The 21,366-nt window shown below is 38.0% G+C and overlaps 4 protein-coding genes across 8 annotated transcripts; 2 read left to right on the plus strand and 2 right to left on the minus strand.

Moving 5' to 3' along the window:
• Positions 1 to 1,249: 1,249 nt before the first annotated feature.
• On the plus strand, positions 1,250 to 5,550 carry LOC110056211 (uncharacterized). The gene is made up of 2 exons (XM_020762666.2): positions 1,250 to 1,408; positions 3,548 to 5,550. The coding sequence occupies exons 1-2, from the start codon at positions 1,252 to 1,254 to the stop codon at positions 4,228 to 4,230; spliced, it is 840 nt and encodes a 279-aa protein (XP_020618325.1). The 5' UTR covers positions 1,250 to 1,251; the 3' UTR covers positions 4,231 to 5,550.
• On the minus strand, positions 5,314 to 10,619 carry LOC110056208 (adipocyte plasma membrane-associated protein-like). 3 transcript variants are annotated; one of them, XM_020762659.2, is made up of 8 exons: positions 10,473 to 10,619; positions 9,403 to 9,507; positions 8,966 to 9,090; positions 8,706 to 8,798; positions 8,133 to 8,559; positions 7,501 to 7,681; positions 6,685 to 6,904; positions 5,314 to 5,689 (listed from the first exon to the last, which is right to left on the minus strand). In XM_020762659.2, coding segments are annotated over exons 1-7 (1,143 nt in total). In that variant the 5' UTR covers positions 10,475 to 10,619; the 3' UTR covers positions 5,314 to 5,689; positions 6,685 to 6,694. The 3 variants fall into 3 exon arrangements, with proteins under 3 accessions (XP_020618318.1, XP_020618317.1, XP_020618320.1); XM_020762658.2 differs by lacking the exon at positions 5,314 to 5,689 and having other exon boundaries at positions 5,844 to 6,904; XM_020762661.2 differs by lacking the exon at positions 5,314 to 5,689 and having other exon boundaries at positions 5,844 to 6,904; positions 10,325 to 10,602.
• A 227-nt stretch (positions 10,620 to 10,846) lies between these two features.
• On the plus strand, positions 10,847 to 19,144 carry LOC110056210 (protein YIF1B-like). Of its 3 annotated transcripts, none has more exons than XM_020762663.2 (10): positions 10,847 to 11,007; positions 12,880 to 12,933; positions 13,957 to 14,013; positions 14,455 to 14,666; positions 15,416 to 15,520; positions 15,901 to 15,979; positions 16,348 to 16,405; positions 16,596 to 16,751; positions 17,015 to 17,108; positions 17,782 to 19,144. In XM_020762663.2, exons 1-10 carry the CDS (start codon positions 10,989 to 10,991, stop codon positions 17,965 to 17,967), a joined length of 1,020 nt encoding a protein of 339 aa, XP_020618322.1. In that variant the 5' UTR covers positions 10,847 to 10,988; the 3' UTR covers positions 17,968 to 19,144. The 3 variants fall into 3 exon arrangements, with proteins under 3 accessions (XP_020618322.1, XP_020618323.1, XP_089147490.1); XM_089291364.1 differs by lacking the exon at positions 10,847 to 11,007 and adding an exon at positions 11,472 to 12,139; XM_020762664.2 differs by lacking the exon at positions 12,880 to 12,933 and having other exon boundaries at positions 10,849 to 11,007.
• Positions 19,145 to 19,214: 70 nt separating this feature from the next.
• LOC110056216 (uncharacterized) lies at positions 19,215 to 21,295 on the minus strand. Its single transcript, XM_089291365.1, has 5 exons — positions 20,982 to 21,295; positions 20,823 to 20,888; positions 20,662 to 20,733; positions 19,858 to 20,033; positions 19,215 to 19,420 (listed from the first exon to the last, which is right to left on the minus strand). The coding sequence occupies exons 1-5, from the start codon at positions 21,293 to 21,295 to the stop codon at positions 19,215 to 19,217; spliced, it is 834 nt and encodes a 277-aa protein (XP_089147491.1).
• Positions 21,296 to 21,366: the final 71 nt, after the last annotated feature.

Genomic DNA, 21,366 nt, shown 5'->3' on the forward strand with positions numbered 1-21,366 from the left:
GGCATATATTTCTCCAACTAATCATTGTGTTCATTAAGTTAAGGCCGTCATTTCGTTAAAGACTCTTTGTGAACATCATGTCCTAGAAAAAGGAAAAGAGAAACTGAATATTATGTAGAATGACTGCCAGTGAGTCAGTATTTGGATGCCTTCGTAAACATATTGGAAACGCCAATCCTTGCAGGTACAGCTTCGTTGTAGCGCTCAATTAATCAATTATATTGCATCTGGGCGACAGTATGTGAATTCTAAGCCCTGTACATTACCGAATTTTCTAAGATCCTTGTCGATTGTATTTAGATTATTAGCGATTATTGCGTTCATAAACTCATACACATACATATTTTCCTATTACAGAAAGAATACTAACAGTTAAGCTTGTCTCGCGGTCTTGTTTTATTTTCGTTAAAAATTTTTTCCAATCTTATAGACCATTCCAAAATTGCGAGTTTCACATTTTAACCAATCGATAAACTGACACCACAACATGAAAGATCACGTTAAGAGTAGTCATTTGACCAAGTTTGATGCTTTTAGGGTGAACAGAGACCAAGTTATAGACTTTGAAACATGGTTCAAAATCTGTACAGTGTCCCCCAAAACCATATAGACTCTTAAAATTTTTTATGATTTCTGTGATACTCTTGAAAATGGGCAAACGTACGTGATTTTCATCTCAGTTTCTTTCAAATGGTAGGTGGGTGACGGGATTTTACAGTTGTCCCAAGACTGGTAAAAAATGTTATTTGCGCAAGGCTCGACTCACGAATCGCGACTCGCTCGCCGCGCTTTCGCCTCAGTTCGCCTATTAAAAATACGTAAAAGATAAAATTACGCCTGTTCTGCAGGGTAGCCATATCAGGCTTTAATGCCTTCAGGCTGGCTCCAAAATTGCTTTAACACCATCCAGACATGTACACCAAATACATGCGAAAACAGAAATGTCATGAGTTACCAGTCTAAACCTGGAAGAATATTCACAACAATATTTTCAGCCTAACATGGGCAGAAAAATAAGGATATTCAGCTTCGGCCTGAAAAACTATATTCTTTTCATAAAAGACAAGAGTGTACTTGATCCAGCGTTACGCTTGCATTGCACTTGTTTGGTCTGGCAGTGGATTTTCTGGTTTGATCGAAAACGCCCTGTGTTCCCCCCATGTTTGGCCTTGTTTCCTGATTTCAGCCATTTCTAGTGTCCAGGCTCCGTGGGCCAGGAGAGACAGACGTCTCTGGAGACCAGCCCCCGGCATGGCAATGGACTCGTGGAGTGTAACGCTTGTGTTTGTGTTTGTAACACTTGATTCCTTATTGCATCACTTTTTGGTGTTTTCTAAACAAGAAAACTTAAAATGTTCAAGCTCTTTCCTTCGAGCCGGTCATTCGTACTGTGATGTTGTCTTTAGTGGTGAGTAAAACTAATATTTTAAGGTAATTCCATTGAAATAGAACTCACAATCGATTTTCTTTCAAACTTCACCTGCTTCTTTCAAGAGAACTTAAATTTTGAAATAAAAATGGGGTGTCCCAGTTCTCGTTTAGGAGCAGGAGGTCCTTCAATAAACCCCATAATTCCTTAAGCTATCTGCTTTCAGAAACGTTTACGTTTGAACCATTCACTTTACGCTTTGTGAGAGCAGAAAAAAAGGGAGAAAGTTAAGTGAGAAAAACATCAATGGATGTACAGCTTCAATGTTAAGGAGCAATTTGATGTGCGTTTCTTATGATAAAGGCACTCATTTTTAACCAACAGGGATTCAATATGTTCCAAGCACGCAGTGTTCTTGAGAGCATATATTATCTTTTCCGAACACTAGCTATGCTCTCATTTTCAGTGATAGTTTAAAACTCTACAATGGAAATTGGTCTATATTCACTGTCTAGAAAGAGGGTGATCCCTGCATTCAAACGAGATAAAAAAATCGTCAGTTCCCGGTACTCATTTCCAAGAGAAAACAATGAGTTGTCTCCCGTTTAGCCATTAAGCAAAAGCTACCACTTTGTATATGTTGTGTACATGCATGCGCTCGTGAGCGTGCGCTAATGATGCAAAAATCATGTGCAGTAGGGATGCGCAATGCTCTTCTGAGGAATAACCTTAAGTTGCTTTTTTCGACTGACGTCCTAACCTACGACCTGTGGCTTAGGCAGGACAGACGCATGAAAGAGTGACATCAATTTAACAAATTGAGGTCAGTTTTTCATGCATCTGTCCTGTTATTGATCATGAATTTTGTCATAACATTGTCGAAGTAGCTGTGAATCCACGAGGCGATAGCCAAGCAGATCCGCAGACTACTTTGACAATGATATCAAGAAATTCATTAAAAAATTGTCAAATTGTCCACTCTCCCTCGTTGATGCATCGCATAAATTATAAATTCTTGTGTCTGTCTGCATATTGACAATGAAATTTAGCCAATGAGCACAGGAAAATTTCTGCAGTTATTGTAAAATTGTTTGTTTACAATAAGAAATTGTAAAATTGTCTGCATGCAGCTTTCGAACAAGTTCAAAAGCCGGTTAACACTAACCCCGGATTAATAGTTAACTGAAGTATTAATTTTTCTTGAATAAAAATGTTTTTCATTCCATAGGTTTTGTGCACCGGTAGTTTGAAATTGTTCAAATTTAAAACTGAAAGACAAACAATTTAAAAAGAAAACCTTTCTGAAAAGTTAGAAAACTGAAATCAAAATGCTCCCTAATCCTGGGTTAGTTTAATCAGGCTTTGAACAACCCGGCTGCAGTGAAATGAGTTAATGTAACACTTTAAAAGATGAACTATGTAACAGCCTGCAAACATCATGGCTTTGAGCTCTGAGTGAATTTCTTTTCTTTTCTTAAAATAAAGTTACAAGAATTGCATGCCCTGCAACTATTTCCAGAACTAATTGTGGCAGGGGTTAATTAATTAATTAACCTGGCTTTTTACGATAACTACAGTAATTCTTGCACACTCATTTGCTAATTTTTATAATAAGTGGACAGACACATAAAGTTATAATTTATGCAATGCATCAACGAGCGCACACAGACAATTCTACAATTTATCATTGTAAAAAACAAATTGACATCACTTTTTCATGTGTCTGTCCTGTTATTGATCATAAATTTCGTCAAAATGTTGTCAAAGTAGCTGTGGATCCACAAGGTGATGGCCAAGTGGATCCACAGACTATGTTGACAACATTTTGATGAAATTCGTGATCAATAACAGGACAGATGCATGAAAAACTGATGTCAACTTGTTAATTCTTAAACAGATATCAGTTCTGTAAATTAATTAATTACCAGAAAAGGAAGCTTCCAACCCAGAATGAATAGAACTGGGCACCCTACTTCAAGTCTGAAACATATTATTATTTTAAAATAGTTTTTCCTGAGTAGCCTTAAATTCCTGTACTCTTGAAAAAATTGTGCTCCCCAGCTTGGCAAATAGTCTGTGATTTTCACTCATTGACCTGAAACCTCACATAACCAGGGTGTTTACATAAATTATATGACAAACAGCATTAATTAGTATTGCTCTTTACTTTTTTGTCAGGACGGAGTTCAAATGAAGTATCTAAAATGGCTGTTCTCTCAACAAATCCACTAATAAAGCTCTATAAAAACTGTATTACTTCCCAACAACAAGTTAGCTTAATGAAATTAGCAAAAGAACGACTTGTCGAGGATACAAACAGTGGTTTCTCATGGTCGCTTTATTTGCGTGACAAAAGAGATGCTAATTTGGAGATTTTAAGAGAGATTGCTATGCTAGCTGGAAACCTGTCTGGGTTGCCATGGAAACTGGCAGAACCAGTTTCTCTGACCAAATATACAGCCAACCAGAACTATGATCTTCATTACGACTCTGGGTTTGTTACTCAAGGCAAGAAAATGAAACGCGCTGCCACGTTTCTGCTCTACTTAAATTCAGTTGCACAAGGTGGAGAAACTATCTTTCCCCGATCTATAAATGGCTCCCATGTTGGTCATAAACCATTACAAGTTGAAAAGCCTTTACTAAAGGAGATCTGTTGCGATGAAAAAATTTTGAAGGTTGTTCCCGAAGCAAGGTCATGCCTGGTGTTTTTTAATCATCTCGTTAATGAACAAGACCATGGAGAGTTGAACCCCAGGTCAATCCATGGCTCCTGTCCAGTAATAAATGGAGAAAAATGGATTGCTCAAGTCTGGTTACATCATGAACCATGGGGCTCTAATGTGACTGATTTTTGGTAGTGGACTGCATCAAGCATTACAAAGACACATACCTTAACCTCTACATGAAGTGACAGGTTAAAATCCCTAACTCTCTTCCTTATTTTTTTCCTTCTTCCTTCCTTCTTTCTTGCATGCATTCTTTCATTCATCATATATATGCATGCATATATGTATTAATTTATACAGGGAAATTAAAGAGGATACATAAGTTGTTACTCTGAAAACAAACGAGACTGATATGCTGCTGAAGCATACCAAAATGGTACGATTAGGTATTTACCATGTACAAATTCTACCAAGCAAGCATGATATTGTAGCGGTATCAGGTCAGTGAATTGATATTGCAGGATATTAGGACATTAGACACCGCTTCTGATTGGCTAATTGCAAATTTTGGTAAGGACATTTTATTTTACTTCTTGTATTTAGTGTCTAGAATGCAATGAAACAGCTTACTTTAATTTCAAGTGTCAAATTAAAGTTGACGGTTCTAGCGTATAACTCTTAGCAGTAAAAATATATGGTCCATTACAAAAACAATAGCCTCCATTTGGCTCGAAAATATGCTCACAGATTTGTACACGGACCTTTGTCCACGTACATTATCTGTCTTGCCTTGATAGGTAAAGACTATCTTGACTGTAATGAGGGTTCTTAGACAGCCAAGTTCATGATCAAATAAGTAATTTAATTTCTAAATAAGTTATTATCATCATAGAAGTGTTCTTGAGGACTTAGGGCAATGATTTCACTGAAAACAAAGCTAAATCAAGAACAGCGTTTTTGGGATGTGTGGTTTGGAATTTTAACATATTTAAAAATATCCAAAATGTCGAGTGGAAATCAATGATTCGTTTTGCATTTTCCCCTCTAATGTTTACTCAACTTCGTTGAACCTTTTCAGTAAAATTCTGATAAAAATCATTTGACACGGAAAAGGGCCTATAGAGAGGTTCGTGTCAAAAACACTGCTCAGATAAGCTTAAACTAATAAGATCTCTGAGACAACCTTTTCCCTGCATTTTGACAGAGTTAACTACCCTATTTGTGAGTTATTAGTAAGACGTCTGTCAACAAGCTAGTAGCACCAATAAGCACAAATAGCACAAATAAGTAGGTTTTTTAATCATTTGATATTCACCAGATATTCCCAAACAATGCCAGATCATCCAAACTCAATGGTTTGTGAAATTTTTCCCTACTTTCAATGCACACATGTAAAATTGTTGTCCAGAAACCAAATAACAAAAAAATCGGTTATGTAATTCTTGCTCTCTGCTGTTCTCTTTCATGTTCTGATTCAGTTACACTGTCTTGAAAATAAACGTAAATATCAACTCCATGTCTCCGTCTTCGCTATCTCTCTGCGGCTCTCTGTTGCAGGAAACTCTTCCTTTCAAACTGTGATTCTCATGTTATTTCCCCGCGAGAAAAATGCGGGCTGCCCAAAAACGCTGTGACATGTGGGCGCGATTTCCTGCCAAGAAAAGATGGCAATGAAAATTGGTCGCCCATATTCAGCAACTCGCTTGTCACTCCTAGAGTATCGCTAGATAGGAAAATAGTTGTGTTATTTTTGAACAAAATGTTAAACCCAGAGTTCTCGAGCTACGTATTAGAAGAGGCCAGAGCAACTTGAGCATTGTCTTTATTTTTGTTTTCTCCAAAAAAATGGACATTATTTTACTGTTTGACATTTTTCAGTAGGACAGCCCAGTTTTGTCTGCTGCTCATACTGCATGCACAGCCACTGTATGCAAGGTCATGTCAACTCTCGAAAAAAAAATGCACACGCTTTTAAGCTGTTTATTAAAAATAAGAATCCACCAGAAGGGGGGACAGGCCTTGGGTCCCCCTACAATTTGATCACTATAAACCCTTCTCAATTATGAAATGTAACAACTGATTGTTTTCCTGCATTAAAAATTATCTTAAAATCGTGTTGTGAAGGGAAAATACTTAACATTTTTAAACACTAAGCTTATATAGCCAAATTAAAAGTTATGCTGGCTGGACGGAAAAAAAGCATCTCAAAGTAAACAAAAAATCTGTCTATTAGTATTTTAACTTAGGACCACAAAAGTCTTTGTTCAATTGGAAAATAACTCACTCAGCAGCCAACTTAGTTTTAAGTCTTAATTGAGAACGAACTCTGAACCACTTAAGATTGTTATTTCCAGGTTCCAAGTTAGCTAGCCTAGTTGTTGAAAATTGAATGTATGACAGGCTGTACAGTCCTTATATCATCAACAATGGCGGGTCCAGACCTTGAGCTAAGGGGGGGGGGGGGGGGGTGGTTTTGTTTTGCTTGCCCTGCCAGCTTTTCTTCCTTTTGTGATTTTTTCTTTTTTTACCCAAAATAAGGGGGGGCGGAGGACCCCCCTATTTTGATATAGCCTATATAAATCTGCCACTGGTCAATGAATCTTAACCTTTCACCATAAAAATGACTTAATGCTGCATAACCCTCACATCCACTGAATCAGTCCTTTAAAACAAGCTTGCCAACAAACGGGGACTTGAAGCTACCAAAGTACAGCACATCACCGTCGTCATGCACTTCACTGATTCCAGATATAGCACTGGCCGTTGGATCATGAAAGCTCCTGGTGATTTGACCATTCTCATTCAGCTCCACTAAAAGACCATGTTTTGGAGTTACGGTATTTGCTATCCATGGCAGAGAAAACACCTAAATACAATCCAAAAAGGCAAAATTAATGTTATGCATCCATAAAGTGGGAGATTTGGGATGGCTTGCTGGGACTCTGGATCGAGTGCTCCTGGGTTCAAGTCCCTCTCCCCGGCACTAGCACTTCCAAGCCACTGTGCTCTGTTCTTGGGCAAGACACTTCATTCTCACAGTGCCCTCTCTCCAACTAGATGTCTTGATGTCTTGATAAAGGTCAGTAAAAAACAAAAATGATAAAAAAAAAATAAAGGTCAGTGTATTCACAGGGAGTAACAACTTTTAAAACATGATGTCTTGATGAGTGCTAGCGAAGTTAATTATGGGAATACTAACCCTTCAATGGAACAGCAGACCACTTGGGGAGAGGGGGGGGGGGGTGGGGTTGAAACACTCCCAATCACTTCATCTTACACTTGTATAGAGAACTGGATAAACTTTGGCAGTTTGGGACATTTTGGTCTGATGCATCCCGGTGCTTTTTTCATAAAGGTCAGTAAAAAACAAAAATGATAAAAAAAAAATAAAGGTATGTGTATTCACAGGGAGTAACAACTTTTAAAACATGACCATTCACAATGGAGTTATAACATGCCTACCTTAGCTATAAAGCTTCTAGCCCTAGGATACTGTGTGATCAGGTCACTGAAGTCTGTTCGTATCAAAGCAAATCCAACCCAATAGCCCCCTTTACTACTCAGCCGGATGTTGTCTGGCAATCCAGGCAGGTTTTGGGCAAAAACTTCCGATTTGCCCTCATGTTCTCCCTTAATGTAATACCTAGAAAAAAATTGTCACCATTATTGTTTAGCCTTTAATTTTGGCCCACTATTTCAGGGCATCCTATTGCCCATGCAACAAAAGGGCAAGACTAACTCACAGAGTACGTTAACTGTGGATCTGATTTAGATTCACTTCATACCGCCAATGAAACCTAGGTCATTCTGCAAACAGGCTCACTTTCAAGTCACACACGTTAGTCAAGAGTGAGTTGGCAAGCGAAGTAATCTGGCAGAGAGGAGTCTGGTGTACATCTCTAAAAACATGAGCGTGCTTACAGGCTAGTCAATGGATCTCAACATAGAGTTATTTCTTTACATCTTTTCAATACAATAAAATAGGGATTCCTGGTGACCTGGAGTATCTGTCTCATCAAAGATTACTAGTGACTGATACCAGCAATTGAGTTGAGAAAATTGAGTTAAGAACAGTAAAAAGAAGACATTCATACTTCATTATTCTAGCTGTAAGTGTTTCTACTACTAGCAAATGGTCTCCCTCCGGTGAAATCTGGACACCATTAGCAAAGTGAAGTCCCTCCATTAGTACTTCCATGTCACCCGTCTTGGGATGGTATGCAATTAGTCTCCCACTGTTATCTCCTTCAAAGATGGAGTGTCGGAAATGTCGCCTTTGCCACTTAGAACTTGTATCTGTGAAGTAGATGGTACCATCTCGTGCAATGTCCAGATCATTAACAAATCGAAAGGGCTTTCCATTAATTCCTGGTGTAGGAGGTACCAGCGTGCTCACTGTTCTGGCTTTGGGATTCACTTCAAGCAGACCAAAATACGCATCAGCCACTATCAAGTTGATTCCATATCTGTCAAAGCGCATCCCTAATGGACGACCACACATGGGCTCAAGCTCTTCAGTGCCTGTAACGGGAACCAGAATAAAGACTTCAATTCCTCTTTGTGCCATCATGGAGTTTTCCACACAGTATATATAAATGGTATTAGCCCCTGGCAGAGAATACAAGCATTAACCTTTGATGAAGACCGGTTGCAGTTACTATACATACCACATGGGGGTTTGCCAGTGCGAACAACATCTACCACTTTGTCTCCCTCAAGCTTCACAATTCTACCATCTGCTAAGCCAGTGTATAGAGTTCCTGTATAAATGATTTTGACATGTTCAGACCTTTTGCTTAACTTAAAAAAACATTTTTTTTTTGTAAGTAAAAGTCCAATAGCCTTAGAATAATTGCACCATGGTTATCACATTATCTATAATATTATTTTAAAATTAAACAGAATATTAATTCCAAAGTTTGGTCACCTGTACTATCTGCGGCTAGAGATTCTGGTCCAACTAGCTGTCCTGCATACAATCTTTGTGTCTGTGCTAAGATGGTATTCACTTCCAACACTCCTTCAAACTTTGGACTCTTCTTTTCAAAACCACTACGTCATTCAAAAACAAATTTAAAAAGTGAAAATATTCTCTTGCTGGGTGCCTTAAGAGAGATACCAATAAGGCAAAGACTGGTTAAGGGGGTCAGAAAACTGAAAACACAACCCCACCCCCAAGTATTTTCCTTGTTGTGAATAATTGGAAGAAACTAATTTAACCCCCAGACTGTCACTTGCACATGCATTTTTTAACATCGTCATATAAATTTGTAACATCCTGGATCTGCTCCTTTAATTCTACAATGAAAGTCATTTCATTTATCTGGCAAAATATTGTGATAAAGAGGACTGTATTCATCATACCTGACAACTGGTTTAGGATCAATTGGAGATGGCAGAAAGAAGAATATAACATCTAGAGCACTTAAGAACAGCAACACCAAGGTCATCAACATTCCTACAAGACCCCTGTTTATTAAAATATAATGTGTGAAAATGTTTGTTCGTGACAAGCCTGCATTTGGCCTACTATATATATTACAACATAGTAAATTAAGATGATGTTCTTGCTCAAAAACAGAGGAGAATGGTAGCTGAAAAAGTTATGGTCCTTAAGACCTATTTCCTTTGCTTATAGATCTCCCCTTTAAGGATTTGTGCACCTTACCCTTCACATCTCATTCCCATTAGTACTCACCCTCATATTCCCCACTTTTTAACTCCTGGGGACTCCCCTCAATTTTTTCTTTTTGGGTGGGGAGTACAGCACTTTCTTGAAACCCTTTTTATCATATGGCTTGCTCCTTAAGCGGGCAAGATGAATCAAATCCTGCGCTGTGATTGGCTACCCGAGCGGGCAAGATGGAGCTATCTTGCCCGCTCGGGACTACCCGCCGTCTCCCGCAAGAAAAATTTCCCCGAAAGCCATATAGTAAATCCTTTATTGACCAAGCTTGTTCGGTCAAGATGGCTGGATATTGGCCTCGTTCTTTTTTTTGCGAGTTTACGGACTTCGACTCCGTCTCGGTCCATAAACACGCAAAAAAAGAACTTAGCCAATATCCAGCCATCTTGGCCTCACACTTGGTCAATAACGCATACAGACTGTATTTGAGACATACTTTTATGATCAGACAATAACCTATTTTAGAAGAATGCTAAGTTAACTGAGCTGAGGGGAGCCGCGCGGAAGATGGTTAAGTTGGATCGATTCAGTCTACAGATAAGTTTGATACTCGTTTAGTTCTAGATCTGCCTTCATGCACTGTAAACATCAAGAACAAACCTATCAGAGGATGACACGAAATACAGAATCCGACGCAGGAACGGTATTGGTGCCAGAATGCAAATAAACTATTTTATAAAACTGAACAGCAGCTGCGTGTTTGCAAATCCATGCGCTGCATAGAAGAAAATGTGTGTAAAAACCTTACATCTTTACAAGGATTCCTAGTTAACGAGCGTCGACCATCTCCCAGACTGCACGGATCCGGTGAAACGTGGCGAAAACAACGAATTCTAGTGTAGTGTGAAACTCTACACTCGCCCTTCCTTGATGATGGTTGCGTGACCTCTGTGACACTAGTCACTGATGTCCGGTGATCACGCAACGAAGTAACGGATATTTATAACGCAGATATGGGGTACATGCTTTCCTTTTTTATCTTCCCATAGATTCAATTAAAGGTGGAAATCATTTTATTGGTATTGACATCACGAGAAAGCCTAAGAAAACGAAAGCAATGTCAAACGAAAACACTGTTTCCTCGTCCCAGTTCCCACCTATACTGCCACGTTACGTCTATGCTGTGCGCAGGCGCGAGTGGTTCACAAACCTTCAACATCGAAAAGAAAGTACAGTAGATTGGCCAGGCCTGGTGATTTGTGGGAATAGATTACTCAACTACAGTATTTAGCAAGGTCTCTTGGGCTGAAACGAATCTAGAGTAATGGATCCACCAATGGGAGGTAAAGTTTGCTCGTTTTTCTCCTCTGGTGTAAGAAGTATTGTATCCTTGAGATGAACCTTAACTCGTGTCAAACTTTAAATTTTGCACCATCAATTTCTTGTGATCCTTGTTGCTACAATAGTGTACTTGTCCTGTTTTTTTTTGTCGCGGTTTATTTTCAGGTTTTAATAATTTTAATAATTTACTCCATAGGAAACATACATTTATGTCCCAAGAAGCATAAATTTTTCACAAAAAATCGAAATTATGTTTTGCTAAACCCCAAAGTAAACTTATTTTTTCTTATTTTTTCCGCGAAACACTTGTTCAAACAGTAGGGATAGCCTCATCAGATAGTGGAGTTTATTTCCAATCCGTTTTCTTAACAAATAGCAGACGACAGAGCTTGATTGATACGTGTTCTTTGTGATAAAGAGTCATTCAATGTGATTCAGAAAGGTCAGGCTTGTGCAAGTCAGCGTTTACTTGTATTCATTATTTGTTGTTTCAAAATTCAGTCCTGTCAGCTGACACTTTCTACTGTGATTTTGTTTTGGAAATTTTTGGGAAAACATAAGCTCTTCATAAATTTTAATTATAAAGATTGTAGTGCGGAGGGTTGGGCATTTTTGTGACTGGTCTGCTTCCAATTACCTTCATAGAGCCAGTTCATGTAAGGAAGAAGAGTAAGAACAATAAGTTGTAGTTATTATAGGGCTAACTCCATGAGCAGGTAAGATGAACTAAATCCGGCGATGTGATCAGTTACCTGACTGGGCAAGATGATGCTATCTCGCCTGCTTGCAAGTGCGCCCTTGTTCCACAAGAAAAATTTCTCCGTGGCCAAAGCAGAAGTCAGTCAATAATCAATCCTAAGTTTGTTCGGCCAAGATGGGATATTGGCCTTGTTCTTTTTTCGCTTGTTTATTGACCCCACCTCAGTCTTGGTCCATATCCAGCCATCTTGACCTCACTCTCGGTCAATAACCCATTGGATGTTCACCTGAAAAAAGCCCTGCATTGCGTAGTTTCTCCTTAATTTACAGTGTCTCTCACTTGATCTCCATGATATTATGAATGTATGGAAGGCACGTTACTAACCCTGTGGCTATTGATCATGGCTAAGGGATGTCTTGTGGAATTAGATACATGTATGACAATTTTACTGTGCACTAAGTTGTGTTTTTTGTTACTCAGCTTTCATTGCACTTGTGTCTCTTTGTCATCAAACTTCCAACACTTTTAGATTAATCCTCTAGCTCTATAACACTGATTTCAGTGAACTTCACATGTAGTTAACATACTAGGAATACTTTTAGAATACTCTACAATGCATCAGTTGTTGATTCTGATTTTAAAATCAAATTTAAGTCATTTTTGTCATAGTATAGTGGGAAGAAAAATTCCAGTGTTGTGTTTGTTTGTATCGTAGACATTCACAGTAGAAAAGTTTTATGTCATCGTCATGTCTGTCTTTATGTCATGATAGTTCCTAGCTCTCCTCTGGGAGAATAGGGCCATGACAAGTTAATGCACAATTATTTACTGTAACACATTCATTGTGTTCAGTTATTATACTCGAAATGTTATTTTTTACATTTGAGTGAAACTTTCACCTGAGCATAATTTGTGACTGTATTAATTTTGCTTATAAATACACCAACTATGATCTACCACAGAGAAGGTTTTCTGCCAAAAACATTTATTATTTTTATTGAAAACATCATATGAACAAATTTGAGAATCAAGTCGGGTAAGAATTGCCTTTGGTGGATCTTATCAGTAAAGTTTTTTGCATACATAATTTTTTTTTGAACAGAAATATCCTGATTTAGTTTTTAACGTATTTAAAATCATTTTATTCACAGTTTCATCTTTCCTTTGTCTTTAGACCCTAACTTCTACCCAATGCAAACTACTCCTCGCAGGCGTTCACCACTCGATGGTATCTGTGATGTATATTCTTTCTCTACTAATCTTTCTTGCATGTTGTGTGCTCTCGATGTACATGTATCGTTGGTGAATTTGTTTTGCATAAAAATGTTGCAAGACTATTAACTCTAAACTTTTATTACTTATCAAAGTCTGTTCTAAAAGGAAAAAAACTAAGAGCTTTTTCTTTCCCTCTGATTCAAGTTCTTTGACTAAAGAGTACATTATAACTAAACAACATCATTTTAAAACATATTTGTACTATAACACCATGGTATTTAATAACTCTTACACAAAATGACAAAAATGTGTTGCAAGGTATGCTCAATGTTATTGATAAAAATACTTTGTTAAAACTTGCAGGGTTAAACTCCAGCCTTCCACATAAGTACATCGTATGCAATGTGATTGTTTACTACAATTAAAATGTACCAATAAGGTGCAAAAGTAATTATAATGGAGAGCAAAACAAAATAAAATGTCTTGAGAATGATGACATACATAACACTAATTAACCACATTTTCTTAAATCCAGTCATTGCACATTGTATGAATTAAAACTATTTCCATGTATAACACTGGAAGTTTTTTGAACAGTGAAAACATTCAAAAGTACACTTACAGTTTAGCATTTTAGACAGTGATCTGAAATTATGCAACTCAGAGACACATTTACTTCACGTTATGCTTAAACCTCACATCTATGATTGTTAACTGAAAACCAGTCTTTGGTATTAAAGCTATCTCATTAAGCTGCGTGCTCAGTTAAATTATTCTGATACACAGCTCTTATGAATTGTTCATTGTACATTATCTCTAGGTCAAAAGTATGGTACTGCTAGAAGACGCGCAAAATGCGTAGATTAAGTCATACATGTTTTATTTTTAGTTAATTAAAAAGTGTTTAGTGGTAACCAAGTATATTTTGGGCTTTTGTTAATTCTGTCTATGACAGACATGTTTTCACAGCAATTTTCTGTTGCTATTACCCAGTATTAACAAATATAATGTGACGTTTTCCCCTTTTGGCACCCAGATAACAGTGATATGTATAATCAAAGAAGGCCTGTTCAGAAGAGGAATGTTCAAGCAGGTAGACATTGTTTTATATTGTTCCAACATGCATGCACTGGTGAAAAATAAGTAATAGAAAAATGCTCAATTTGTGTGTGTACACATGGTCAAACATGGTCAAAGTGTCCAAAGTGTTTCTCAAAACATCAGTAGGGGGGGGGGGGGGGGAGGCTGAAATGTGAAACCATGACTGTGATGCACATGTATGCATGAAACATCATGCAATGGAACACTCAGGTAATCTAATTATTGGAGTGCACATTTTATATTTGAACCATCCTGTTTGTGGACTTTTCAGTCAGAAGTTGCTGTTTTTGGCTATCTTTACTCCATTTTGCTCTCTTAGTATTTTGTAACCCTAGTTTTTTGGCATTGAGATTTCATTCAATTTTATGGCCACTAGAAAGAACCATGGTCAAAATTTTTTGTTAATTTATTTATATAATTATTTTAATTGTAGCTCACCACCGAGGGAACCCATATGGAAGTCAAGGTGGTCCCACCCCCCTGTTTGAGGATACCAGCACAGACCAACAACAGGGAATGCCAGGAATGCCAGGGGGGTTTGGACAGTTTGCTGGAAATGAATTTTTACAGGGTCCAATGGCCAATGTGGCTGTTGGCTATGGAGCAGCAGTGGCTAGCCAAGGAAAAGAATATGTCGAGAAACATGTATGTTGACATTGTCCAAATTCACTGCTTAATGGGGTCTTGTGATTTGTGTAGTACTGTTCTTTAAAAATTTGTCCATTTTTAATAAAATTGAATAAAGTATTCCTGGTGAAATGATTAAAAATATGAGCTTTAAACAGCCATTGTATTGTCTTTGAATGGATAAAAATTTATGACAAAATGAAACATAATATCAATATTTGTTGGATTTTCATGTTTTTTCATGTTTCAACCTACTCAAGATTCTTTATGCTGAAAACAGATAACAATGGCCATTTTGTGACAATTTGATAAGTTTAGAACAGTTGAAGGTGTTGCAATTTTAACTCCTTCAGCATTTGATATATAACTTATCCCACTTGTCACAAAATTTGATATTACATGTAGGTACTGTGAAATTTCATAACCAGCCCTGTGTTGATAATATTATTATCTGTTAAAAATTTCACGTGCTACTCAAGAATATTCAGGTCTACATTTGGAAAGTGGTGCTGGCTATAAACAAATTAGGGTAACATATTGAAAAAGCAGACTTCAATGTCGTCATTTGATTACAACTACCAGAATGCATTTCCTCTTTCCTTCATTATTAGAATTTTGAAGCTGCAGTGGGGTTAAAAAAACAATAATTGCCCTGATTATTATTGCCCTAATTAACATGAAGTGAAGGATTCTGGTGGTTATAGAGATGTGCAGTGCCTTAATTAATTAATGAGTCATAATTGATATATTTGTGTTTTTTTTTTCAGATTGACCGTTTTGTTTCAGTATCAAAATTAAAGTATTACTTTGCTGTAGATACCTCTTACGTTGTCAAAAAGCTGGGACTGCTTGTCTTTCCCTTCACACACAAAGTATGTAGATTTTTCAAACTATGTTAATTTTATAACTTGTGTGTACCAAATGTTATAAGAAGCCAACAATTTTGCTGTACAACTGTGCTATTGTTTGGATATCTGACCTTGATTAGACAATGTCTTACCACATTTCCACGCACACATTGAAGTTCATCACAAATACTCTGTTGTATGCTGTACTTTCAACTCTCTTCTCGGTGTTTAGAAATGTAGTTAAACACGGTCTCTCTTGTTTGATACAAGATTATTTCTTCAATTTGAAAGTAGTTTGTTATATAGGAAAAATGACTTTTATTAATTAAACCCCATTTCAGAGCTCCTTTATGATTAATGCATGCATGTATTGATCAGTGCAATGTTACTGTTACTTTTCCTAGAACTGGTCAGTTCAGTATAACAAGACAGAACCTGTGGCTCCGAGATATGAAATAAATGCTCCTGATTTGTATATACCAGGTATGATATCATAGCAATTCCAATCTGTTTCACATATTTTTTTAAAGACAAAGAGTAGTAGCATCCGAAAAAAAATATGGAAATGTGAAACCCTCTGTTCATACTCACCCACTCTAAGTCACTGGAGGTAAGTGTTGGGAGGGTTGGGTGATAATCTAGGTGGCAGCCGTGAAGGAGACCTAACAGTAAACACACCTAATGAATTAAAATGGTGCTTTTGATTTTTTTTACCGCATGTAAAATGTTTAAGTATTTACTACATACACTTAATGTGCTTGTAGTTTTGCAGAGCAGGTAAGTGGGTCTGTAGAATACTGTGTATTTAGGCTCAGTGTGTAACAAAGCTTGTTTTGTCTTTGTCTTGGCAGTGATGGCTTTTGTTACATATATTCTTGTTGCTGGACTAGTCATGGGAACACAAAACAGGTAACAAGTCCAGCCTACATTGAGTACAAGCTGACACATTGTACATGTACATATGCAGCTCTTGCTTAAGTGGGTATTTCAGATATTCTTTGAAATTTGCCTGTTTGTTTTAACTTCAGAATAGACTTCTTGTCTGTTGTTATTGTACAAAATATGTATAATTTAACTTTGTTCATTTTTGTTTTGCCAGATTTACTCCAGAACAGCTGGGCATCACAGCCAGTTCAGCCCTGGTGTGGCTCTTTGTTGAGATTATGGCCATTCTCTTTTCTTTGTACCTCTGTAATGTTCAAGCAGAGATCAAGTCACTTGATCTCTTAGCATTTTGTGGCTACAAATACTTTGGGTAAGAACAATGTTGGCAATGTAATTAACATTGTCTTGAGTGTTTGATATACAGTGGTCATGTACCTTCTCAATCAAAATCAAAACTATGGAATAAATGGAGAAATAAAAGCATACATTTTGAAACATCATGGTTAAATTGCTTTTGTTTTAGTTTAATGCTGCTAAATATGGCCAGCACACTAACCGGTCTAGTTGAAAACATTGTACATGTACGTTTGTAATGAGACAAATTAAGTCTTGTATTGCCTTTGTTTCTCACAGGATGATCGTGAGTTGCCTTGGTGGTCTTGTGTTCCACTCTGTTGGTTATTACCTCATACTTTTGTGGATGAGTATTAGCATTGGCTTTTTTATGGTAAAAATATTGATTGTTACTTATCATTGTTTGTTTACATTGGTCCTGAAAAGCCCCGATGGGGAGTGGCCAATTGCGTATACATTTACATTTACATTTACTCTGTTTTTGTATGAAAATTCCAAATTAAAATGATTTGCTATTGCATATTACAAGTGATGTGCCACTGGTTGACAACTTAGTATGGTACATGTAGTGTATTAGAAAATACTCTTTTGCAGCAGTTACATGTAGGCTGTGGTTGTAGTTTGGCGGGACTTAGGTCTTGCCAATTTCTGTAAACCTACATTGTCAAATAAAGTTGTATGTATATATGTACAATGCATCTATGAAACATAAGTACTCCACAAAAATAGAAATCAGGCTAAGCCATTGTAAGTGTTTTCTCAAGATACATGCAAGATAAAACACATAGTGAAACCAAGCAAGTTTGATCTGGCCAAAATACCAAAACTGCCAGATTAGGAGTTCATTTCACTCAGATTCAGTGTAACAGCTTTCCATGAACAATATTTCCCCAAGTGAATATGATGATGATATAAGAAATCCACCCAGAGGGGGGGGGAGTCTTGTAGTCATAAAGTTGCAAGATAATTAGCCCACGGTTTTGAAAGCTAGAACTTTCACGTCCCATAATTTGCTTGAGCTCATTTCCCCTCTCATATGTTTGCAGGTGCGCACCCTGAGGTTAATCATTGTACCAGAATCAGCTCCAGATGGCATTGCTAGAGCAAGCAAGCGAAGAATATACCTTCTGTTGTTTATTGCCCTGTTACAGCCCTTGTTTATGTATTTCTTAACAAGTCACTTGAGACCAGTTGCTTCAGAGCCCTTGGATGGTCCCAAAGCTGTCTTGTAACTTTTGATACTGTTGTGGAAAATTTACTTTCTGGAGTTGGTCAACAGATGTAGAAAGAATTTCAAGTATTTTCTTTGTTCTGCAACAAAAGTCAGACGCACCCAACAAAAGTATTCACCTAGTAACTATTTTCATGTAGAGTGTGGTGCTCTGTTTTTCTCGACTGTTGGTCTGTGGAGATGGATTTTCACAGCTTGGGCAGTCCTTACTTGTGAAATTGAAGGGAGAAATGACATTGGAGCAATCTTTAGTTTTGCAGAATCAGGGGCAGTACCTTTAATGTCAAAATGTGTCTTAGAATCTATTTGTTTAGGAAAGAGGTTGTTTAAGGCTGCTGTTGAACGAGCCATAATTATTATAGCTCGTTCCGGTTTTGCGTTAACTCCGCTTTATAGTGGTTAGAAAAAAATGACGAAAGTTACAATCAGAGCGAATTTTGACCAAACGTTAAAACGTTTAACCAATATCAAGCCCGGAAAAGTCGTGGTAGTTACAGGTTTTCCCGCACTAACCACCGGTAGTTACTTTGTAACTTGTCGCTGGCATAACATGTTTTCCCGCGCTTTCTGTTAGCCAGCCACCTGTTGGTAGTGCATGTCTTCCCGCGTTTTCTCTTTTCCAATGCTAGCCGCGCTAGTTATGTGGTTTTCTGCGGTTGCATGTCTGAACAGCGCCTTTACACCAAACATGGACAGTGTTTACTGAGTAACCTGTTGTATTACTCAAGTTTGACAACTTGAATAGATAGAAAAACGATCAAGGCTCCTTTCACTCCTTGATCGTTTTTCCATCTATTCAAAGGTTATCTCATTTTGTACGAAAGTGTCATGTCATATGGTAGTCTTTGAAACCGTATTTGTTTGTTCAGTAATGAGACCGTGATGTTGCCAATGAAAGGCTGTTAGTCTGCCAATTTGAAGTTAACCAAAGATGCTTAAAATACAGTGACTTAGCCCTTTCAATGATATGACAGATAAAAGTAATACTGAGATGCTCCTCAAGTTCTGTAGCAAATATTGTTTGGTCAGAATATTATGAATAAATTATTATGAAATAGTGAAACGGTTGCAGACTATTTGCGCTCGGATAATGGAGGGAAACAAGAAAAATTGAGCACCCAGTTCTTGCAGTCAATGCCGGCAAACTGCCTATAATAAAGATATTTATTATTTCATTATCTGACTGGGTAAATTTATCCTTGCAAGATGTAGTCAAATACTAACTGATATTTCGGGGAGAGATACACATCAAATGAGAATGAAAGCGACAGACATGGTAACTATTACAGCAGCAAAAGCTAAAGTCACTCCGATGATCTCAGCAACTCGCCCCTTCTCAGCTTTTTGTCGTGCCTCGTCTGGTTTAGTTGTTGCAGTTGCGTTGGCCAACTTTTCCTCCTCAATTGTGGGAACTGAAGTCGTAGATCTTAGAAGTCTGTCCTCTGGTTTAGAGCCTAATTGTAAAGACGAAAGTCAACTTAAACTGTAACTGTCATCCTGGCTACGTGTCGAGTTGATTCATGGAGTAATAATTGAGTTGGGGCAGTGAGGATTAGCCTCAGGGAAGCATAGGCGTAGGGGCCGCCCCCGCCTGCAGTTCATCCCCCCCCCCCCCCCCGCCCCTTCCCAGTTTCAGAAAGTTTTGAAATTTTTCGGGCAAAACTAATTCGGGCAATAGTACCCAATAGTACTTGGGATAAAACATGGTCCCATTGCCTGATGACTGCATAATGTTATGTGACCTCGAAGTACCAAAGGGAGCGCGCGCTATTGGGGAAAAAAATCCAGCTAGAAAACACCCATGTTGGCTTGTAACAGCTATAGTTAGCTTGCAACAGCTTTAGTTAGCCTGTGTAGGTTCGGGGTTGTTACTGCATGCGCTCGGCCTTACCACATAACACTTCTTCTGAGAGATTTACAAGAATCCTTCCCTGCAAACGTGACGGTGTGGCACATTTCAGATCCTGAATATGTCTTACGTACGGAAATTGGTTGTTTGAGCCGAGAAGCCGCTCACGAAGCCATTTAAGTTTACAGTCGCAGTGAAGTGGGTTTCCTCCGATGGACCTAGACAAACAGTAACATATAGAGGCACTATGGAATGTTCCGAATTCTCAATATTTCTGTTACGGGTAGCCTCTATAATTAAGTACTCTTCCAAAACTCACTGGATGCGCAGGTTAACCACGGATGTGCTATTCAGGATATTTGACGAATAAATTGGTGCGAGAGGGTTTTAGTGTGCTGTTCTGGAATCAAAATGCGCCTCGATCGAGCTAAGGAACTTCTTGGGTTTTTGTTCGTAAACGATGTAATTGATCAGACTAGGTTGAGACAGTAACACGGTTTTGACCAACTTTGAACCGAAAGGACTCCCATGTTGAAAACTTGGATATGCTCGTGGGAAAACTTTAATTAGACCCCTAAAGAAGACCAATCTGAGCCTCACCTGAGCAAGCCTGATCGGTATAGCCAACAAACTCGCCCTGAACAGCCAAACAGCATCTTCATTTTACAGCCCTAGGCGAGGCGACAAGCAGTCATATTTTGAAACTCTCACAAGTTTAAAATACCTTGCGATCTAACCTCCCAGTCATTGTTGGTTTTGGGGAGACAGTTCAAATATATCGTTCTGTTCTTTTAAAATGTAGCAAGTTACATAAATAATTTTCAAACAAACTTTTTCTGCACTTACAGGAAGTGAATGTGTCGGAGTTCCAGAATTAATTCTTCTGTTATAGTCGTAATGTTGTTTCGCTCCAAATTGCTGCAAAAATAAATCAGATTGTAAATTGAACAGCCCTGGTAAGCGTATTGAGAAAAGTGCAACAACCCAAAAACACACCATATACTCACACAGATTTAACGTTTTTGTAGCCATCTCCGAATTGGAGACTTGAGATGTTGTTTGTAGAAAGATCACTGGTGACAAAAAATGATTGAAATATTTTCCCGACTGTTTAGAAATATCGGTATCACTGTTCCAAAAGTATCACACGACATAAGCTAACTTACACAGAAAATATGTTCCATTCCTCTTTTAGCTCAGGGATGGTTTGCAGCCCAGCGTTACGGCATTGCAGAAGTTTTCTATTTTGATACAGCCTGCATCCTGCTGGAAAACTTTCTGACTTTTCATTTACTCTAGTAGATGCCTGATTGGCGTCATGCAGTAGAGAAGCACTTTCATTAGTCTGTGTTTGAAAGAGGAAGAAAGCCAATACAAGGATGTTTAGAAGAAACGCTTGAGCCATTTCGTTACACAACGTTGACGTATTTTGAAATGGTATTCTGACGTCAAATTGGACTGGCAACGCGCACGCTTGCATTGAAGCCTGCGCGTATTAGTTTCACGCGCGTGTTTCTTCGGGTGACGTAATTGAGAGTTTATCTCGTGCGC

Source organism: Orbicella faveolata, unplaced genomic scaffold (genome assembly GCF_042242905.1).
Source record: "Orbicella faveolata isolate gen_17 unplaced genomic scaffold, um_ofav_v1 contig_24, whole genome shotgun sequence".
NCBI classification, from domain to species: Eukaryota; Metazoa; Cnidaria; class Anthozoa; order Scleractinia; family Merulinidae; genus Orbicella; species Orbicella faveolata.

Bases quoted from the DNA above. Each gene is read 5' to 3' on its own strand.
- LOC110056211 (XM_020762666.2), top strand. From the start codon at position 1,252: ATGGCAATGGACTCGTGGAGTGTAACGCTTGTGTTTGTGTTTGTAACA. The intron at 1,409-3,547 runs GTGAGTAAAACT...CTTTTTTGTCAG, and splicing joins CTGTGATGTTGTCTTTAGTG to GACGGAGTTCAAATGAAGTA.
- LOC110056208 (XM_020762659.2), bottom strand. The intron at 8,799-8,965 runs GTGACCAAACTT...TCATTTATACAG, and splicing joins TCTAGCCGCAGATAGTACAG to GAACTCTATACACTGGCTTA. The intron at 6,905-7,500 runs GTAGGCATGTTA...GATTGTATTTAG, and splicing joins CTAGAAGCTTTATAGCTAAG to GTGTTTTCTCTGCCATGGAT.
- LOC110056210 (XM_089291364.1), top strand. From the start codon at position 12,070: ATGGAAGGCACGTTACTAACCCTGTGGCTATTGATCATGGCTAAGGGA. The intron at 14,667-15,415 runs GTATGTTGACAT...TTTTTTTTTCAG, and splicing joins AAGAATATGTCGAGAAACAT to ATTGACCGTTTTGTTTCAGT. The intron at 15,980-16,347 runs GTATGATATCAT...TTGTCTTGGCAG, and splicing joins TCCTGATTTGTATATACCAG to TGATGGCTTTTGTTACATAT.
- LOC110056216 (XM_089291365.1), bottom strand. From the start codon at position 21,295: ATGCAAGCGTGCGCGTTGCCAGTCCAATTTGACGTCAGAATACCATTT. The intron at 20,889-20,981 runs GTAAGTTAGCTT...TTTTGTCACCAG, and splicing joins GAATGGAACATATTTTCTGT to TGATCTTTCTACAAACAACA. The intron at 20,734-20,822 runs GTGAGTATATGG...TTATTTTTGCAG, and splicing joins TACAAAAACGTTAAATCTGT to CAATTTGGAGCGAAACAACA.